This window comes from Aedes albopictus, chromosome 3 (assembly GCF_035046485.1).
Source record: "Aedes albopictus strain Foshan chromosome 3, AalbF5, whole genome shotgun sequence".
NCBI classification, from domain to species: domain Eukaryota; kingdom Metazoa; phylum Arthropoda; class Insecta; order Diptera; family Culicidae; genus Aedes; species Aedes albopictus.
The window spans coordinates 358,651,635-358,658,445 of record NC_085138.1 but is presented as its reverse complement, the minus strand read 5'-3'; the positions used below and the strand labels follow the sequence as shown (position 1 = coordinate 358,658,445).

The 6,811-nt window shown below is 45.5% G+C and overlaps 1 protein-coding gene across 1 annotated transcript; it reads right to left on the bottom strand.

Moving 5' to 3' along the window:
* Positions 1 to 473: 473 nt before the first annotated feature.
* LOC134290909 (uncharacterized) lies at positions 474 to 1,008 on the bottom strand. The gene is made up of 2 exons (XM_062858137.1): positions 697 to 1,008; positions 474 to 623 (listed from the first exon to the last, which is right to left on the bottom strand). The coding sequence occupies exons 1-2, from the start codon at positions 1,006 to 1,008 to the stop codon at positions 474 to 476; spliced, it is 462 nt and encodes a 153-aa protein (XP_062714121.1).
* Positions 1,009 to 6,811: the final 5,803 nt, after the last annotated feature.

Sequence of the window (6,811 nt, the reverse complement as noted above, 5' to 3'; positions counted from 1 at the left end):
AACCATTGGAGGAATTTGAAGGAATTTCTGATAAAAAATCTCAGCGAATTTCTGAAAGAATACAGGGAATAAAATGTAGAACTAGTTAGTGAAGCAATGTTTAAAGAACTATTGGGCAGAGAATAGGAAACACGTCTTGTCTCGTTTGTGGACGGTACTAAAGTGAAAATTTATTTCTGATGTCTTATTCTAGTTACAGGTCATAGGTTGCTTCGATACGTTTTTCAACACTCCTCCTCAACCTAGTGACCCTGGATTCCCATAGCGGCTCGCTGTAGCTCGATCTTCGGTTTTGCAAGCGGCTTCGTCAAACAGTCCGCCAGTTGTTCCTCGGTACTGACGTAGACAACATCGACGTCGCCGTGTTGAATAGCCTTCCTGATGAAGCAATGACGGATGTCAATATGCTTAGTCCTTGGATAGTATCCACCGTTTTTGGCGACTGCGATAGTGCTTTGGTTGTCGCAATTGATCTAGACCGCTTCATCGGCATCAAACGTTGCACGCAGGCGCTTCCACCAAAGCACTTCTTGAACGGCTGCCGAGAGCGCCATGTACTCGGCTTCACAAGTCGAAAGCGCTACAGTCTGTTGACGTTTGCAGCACCAGGAAATCGCACCACCCTGCGCGATGAAAATGAATCCTGTAATGGACTTCCGGTCCTCACTGCTCGTAGCCCAATCCGCGTCAGCGTACCCTGTAATCGTCGAGTCGGCGTCCTTCTTGTACGTTAGTCGAAACTTCGAGGTGCCTCTCAGGTATCTCAGCAGATGTTTGACGGCGTTCCAATGTTTTTCTCCGGGGTTTTTCATTGAACCGGCACAAAACGTTGACAGCGTGGCATATGTCCGGACGTGTGCACTGCGCCAGGTACATCAGACATCCTACGGCCTCCTTGTACGGAACACGCTTCATTCGTTCGGCCTCTTCATCGTCGGTTGGTTGCATATCAACTGTAAGCTTGTCGTTCGGGTTTAACGGTGTTGCAACCGGGTTGCTCTTGGCCATTTGGAACCGTTCTAGCGTTCTAGTATGGTCTCCACAAACGCTTCTTGGTCGATGGAAATCTTCCCTTGGCTTCTCGTGATACGCATCCCCAAAACGTGCTTGGCTGGACCGATGTCTTTCATCAGGAACTCTCGTGCCAGATCATCCTTCAGCTGCTTCCGCCATCGACGACAGTTCGTAAAGATGAGCACATCATCGACGTAGATCGCCACAAACATAGTTTTGCTGCCTGCGATCTTGTAGTATACGCAGGGGTCGTAGTCCGTTGAAACCAGTCCAAACGTCTTCAATGCGGTATCCAGCTTTTGGTTCCACACGCGGCTCGATTGCTTCAATCCGTAGAGAGCCTTGTTCAGCTTGCAGACCTTGGTCTTGTTCTGAGTGTCATTGAAGTAAGGCGGTTGTTCCATATATGTATATCTCCTCCGAGAGGTCTCCTTGGAGGAAGGCTGTAACCGCATCCATTTGATCGATGTCGAGATTCAAACGGGCTGCCGTCGCAAAGAGATATCGCAGGGAACTATGACGTACAACAGGGGAGTATGTTTCTTCATAGTCTCGTTATTAGCTTATGGGGAAGTCCCCATTTCCGCGTGAGGCCGCTGTCTTCGAATACCTTCTCCAGCTTCTTCCAAGCTTCCCTGGCAGTCTTGGTGTCTTGAACGTGGACGTACAACGTCGGATCCAGCCCAAGAATGATTTTTCCACGGGCTTTCCGGTCCTTGGCGGCGTTGACTTCAGGCAAATTCCCAACTTCGTCCGGAGTAGGTTCCACGGCTTCCCACAGCTCTTCGACTTCCAAAAACGTGCGAAGCGCAAACTTCCAGGTGTGTCAGTTTTCACGACCGTCGAGCCACTCGACCGCTGGCAGTCCGGGGGAAACGAGTCCGTTACCACCTGCTTCTTTTGAAAAAATCTTGAGATCCGGAACTTTCTAATTCTCTTCTACGCACCACTGCTGGCCCATAACCTATTGGGCAGAGAATAGGAAACACGTCTTGTCTCGTGTGTGGACGGTACTAAATTGAAAATTTGTTTTATTCTAGTTACAGGTCATAGGTTGCTTCGATACGTTCTTCAACAAGAACTTCTTGAATTCCTTCCTTGAGGAATTGCTGAAGAAATCTTTGAAGGCTTCTGTTAAGGAATCTATCGAGGAGGAATTTCTGAAAAAATCCATGAAAGGTTTTGAAAAAGAATCCTCTTAGTAAATTCTAGCCAAGTCCCAGTGGGAACGTAGAGCCATAAAAAAAGAAGAAAAAGTATGTGAAGAAGGTTCAAATCTCTGCGCGTGCAATGTGGCACTGTTTTTTGGCAGTTAGAAATAAAGTCTAAGATATTTCAACGTTCTTCTATGGATATGAATAGACTGCTAATTCACTAATTTTATCCCAATATCTATGGCAGCACTGCTCCGCCTCTCAATCTCAATCTTCAAACTCCCGCCGAGCAACCAAGGCGAAGAAGATTCCCTCCGCGCACCCCTTCGTACGTCGCAGCATCCCACCCAGCTCTCCGCTACCCGGGCCTGTGTGCTACAACGCTTCAGTTTGTTCGTCTTATAATTCCCTCCACTTGATTGTTGTTATTATTATTCCTCGTCCGCATCTCGTCGGAGTTCAATTTTTTCTTCGCCGCTTGATTCCGTTCCCTCGAACCTCATTCTTCCTTCCCATGGCTCACCAACTGGGTGTTTTGAACCAGCGCGCTATCTCTTCCACGAAAAATGTGCACACACATACCGACTGATGACGACGACGACGACGACCACTTCTGCCTCGAATTCTTCTGGTGCTCTTCCGCTCCTCCCCGCTCGCCCGCGTCCTGGCCCAAGTCCCATCCCTGATGATGTTCGGGGCGCAGTAGTCTTCTTGTTTCCTCGATTTTTTTCGGTTCTCTACTCAAATCAACCGCGCCGGTATCTCGTCTCCCATCTTGGTCCCGCATCCGTAAATTTCTTCGCCTGCACCGACTCAACCCAAGTCCCGGGTATTTGTACGTTATATTTACGTTCCTTCCATCACCACCCAACCTCCCCCCTCCCCCTCACCAACCCAAGCCAGACCGATTCGGTTCGTGCCACTTAGCCCTGTAAACTTCCATTCCTCGCCTACGTAGAAAAAAACACCACCACCAGAAATATATTCGTCCAACAACAACAGCCAGCCAGGCCAGCGCAACCAGCAACGAGCGCAGAACCCAAACCAAAAGAGTCGACGACTATAACGACAACGAACGGCCCCGGCCCCAGCGGCGGCGACGGCGGTGGCCATAGCTGCGGCAGCCAGAGCGAGAGAAAAAATATTGGTTTCTTTTCATAAATATCTCGCAAAGTCGTATTTTCATTGGTCGAAATTTAAAAAGCTGTTGTAATCTCTCACATCGCTCTGCTGCCGTAGCTGACGACTCCACGTGGAGTCGAGTCGGTCGAACATTTTCTCGCTTTTATATTGCTTCACCCTCCTACCCCCCGCACCGGGCCGTACAGTCTGTCCGTCCACCTCTCGCAACCAAACCCCACTCCCCACCCCTCGTCCAACGGTTTTCATTTGCTTTCCTTCCTCCGTCCGTTCACGTTCCGTAGAGTAGACCCTCGGGTTGCTCCTCGCTATGGTTTCCACACTATCTATAGCCTGCTGCTGCTGCTGCTTCTGCTGATGCTGATGCCGCGCTCTTACCGACCCGACCCTTCGTCAGCTCTACGATGACGATGACGACGACGACGGCTCTACGACCTACTCTACTCACGCCGCCGCCGCCGCCGCCGCCGCCGCCGCCGGTCTGCTGCTTGCTGTGACTACCTACCCTCCCTTCGCTTTCAGCATTGCATTGCCATGGTTTATATTTTCCTATGCCTTTGCCTTCGAGCGAGTTCTTCCACAGCAGCAGCGAGCGTTTCGTCGCACCCCTCTAGGATCAACCGTGCTTCCCCGCCGCGCAGTATAGATTTCATTTCGTTTTATTATTGCTATTATTGTTCCAATGTCCGCGTTGCACCGCCAACCCGTCGCGTCGCTCCATCGTCCACCGGTATCGAGAAGTTCTCTACTCTACTAGTCTACCCGGTCGGTCGTAGGTCGTTCGTTCGGTGGTTGGTTGGTAGGAATATCTGATAGGGGAATTTATCATGCAGTTGTCACCGTTTTGTTCGGTGAACTCGAACTGCGTGGTGATTTTGTCAAGTGATTCTTTTTAATTGTAATTTAATTCAGCAATTAATCCGCGTCTAGGAGATCATAGGTATTGTCTGTTTTGGCTTCAAGTTTGGGGGAGGATTTTCGGTTTGTGGGAGATGCATAAATTAATATCTGAATTGACATAACATTCAAGATGCACTGTGATTTATAGACAGCTCAAATCTTGGTTTATTAGTGATCTGGTTTGAGTATTGTAATGTGATTGGACTCAACTCAACAACCTACCTTATCCTTCACCATTTGGCTACCTTCAGAATGCTGAGTTTGCTTTGGTTCAGCTACCTGTGGCGGACGTTAACAAATCCGTTAACCCTTTGTGGCCGAAATTTTTCCAAGCGTTATTATGGGGTTTTTCTACATTTTTCTGTAGTTTTGGTGGCCAATAGCATAAAAACAGTAGAATACTCATGGAAGTTCTTGGAGGACCTAGAAGATCTGTGAAAATTATTTCTATACATAAAAATGGTTCATGGACCTGTAGCATTTTACAACGTATTAGAAATGTAACAACAATCCATTGATTACGCTTGTAGATCTTAAGGCCTTTACTCGCGGAAGTTCTTGGAGGTCCTAGATCATCTTTGGAAATTATTTCTCTACAGAACTATGCTCCCTGGACCTGTAGAACGCTACACTGTATTAGTAATATGACAACAAACCATTGATAACTCCTGTAGATCTTCAGGTCTTTACTCATGGAAGTTCTTCGAGAACCTAGAAGATCTGTGGAAATTAGTTTCTAACAGAAAAATTGTTCATGGACCTATAGCATGTTACAACGTATTAGAAATGTAACAACCATTCATTGAGTACGCTTGTAGATTTTAAGGCCTTTACTCGTGGAAGTTCTTGGAGGTCCTAGATCATCTTTGGAAATTAATTCTCTACAATTCCATCCCTAGACCTGTAGGACGCTACACTGTGTCAGTAATGTGACAACAAACCATTGATAACGCTTGTAGATCTTCAGGTCTTTACTTATGGAAGTTCTTGGAGGACTTAGAACATCTGTGGAAATTGGTTTCTTACAGAAAAATTGTTTATGGACCTGTAGCATGTTACAACGTATAAGAAATGTAAAAACAATTCATTGAGTACGTTTGTATATCTTAAAGCCTTAACTCGCGGAAGTTCATGGAAGACCTAGCATATCTTTAGAAATGAATACTCTTCAGTACAATGCTCAATGGACCTCTGGGACGCATCGGTAATGTAGCAAGAAACCATTGGCTATGTTTGTAGATCTTCTGGCTTTTACTCGCGGAAGTTCATGTTTGGTTCATGTTGGTCATGTTTGTCATGTTTGTTTGAAAATTATTTATTTACAGAACAATGCTCCGTAGACCTGTAGGATATTGAACAGTATCAGTGATGTAACAACAATCAATCGATTACGCTCGTAGATATTAAAGTCTTTACTCGCGAAAGTTACTGTGTGTCTTGGAACATCTTTCTCTACACCACCTTGCTTCGTGGACCTGTAGGGTGTTGACAGTCTCCTTCGTTTCGTCCGTCTAGGCAGTCCTTAACACCCCAAAATATCCTCTGCGATCTTCCTTGGAAACAGTATGCACTCTGCTCCCCATAACCCATCCCTTGTCCCCTTCCTCACTAACCCCTAGATTCAACCCTTACCACTACCACCCCCCTCCTTTCCTTATTAACTCTCTAAAACAAACCTAGGATGACTGTAGCTGAGGACATTTCAAATATTTTAGATTTCCCTCAGTTTTTATTTTCACGGATTCCCGAATTAGCACGGTATTTTTTACACGGTTTCTCAAATTATCACGGTTTTTATTACACGGTTTCGCGAATTAACGCGGGTTTTTACACGGTTTCGCGAATTAACACGGTTTTTTACACGGTTTTTTTTTACACGGGAAGTATCCCCCGTGTAAAAAAGACCTTAGTGTAATATTTTTTTCTGGATATCGTAGGTCAAACAAACTGTTCTTGAGTTTATATCCTAAAGTCTATGGGTGTAACAGTAACTTCTTTCATTATGCAAAGCAACGGTTTGTAATCTATCATACCCAGTAAGTCTTCTGAAAGGTTAATAGACAATATCAGATCATTCGGGATATCCTAGGTTACCAAACTGTTCTTGATTTTAGATCCTAAAGTCTACGGGTGTAACAGTAACTTCTTCCATTACACAAAGCTACGATTTGTAATCTATCATATTCAGTAAGTCTTCTGAAAAATCAATAGACAGTATCAGATCAGTCGGAATATCCTAGGTAATCCAAACTATTCTTGAGTTTAAATCCTAAAGTCTACGGGTGTAACGATAACTTCTTTTATCATACAAAGCTACGATTTGTAATCTATCATGTTCAGTAAGTGTTCTGAAAGGTTAATAGACAATATCAGATGAGTCGGGATATCCTGGGTCATCCAAACTGTTCTTGAGTTTAGATCCTAAAGTTTACGAGTGTAACAGTAACTTCTTTCATTATACAAAGTTACGGTTGTGGAGCGGACCTGGTGTGATGGTTAGAACACTTGACTATCACGCTGAGGACCTAGGATCGAATCCCACTCCCGACAAACTTGCAAAATGTGAGTTCTTCCCTCGGAAGGGAAGTAAAGCGTGGGTCCCG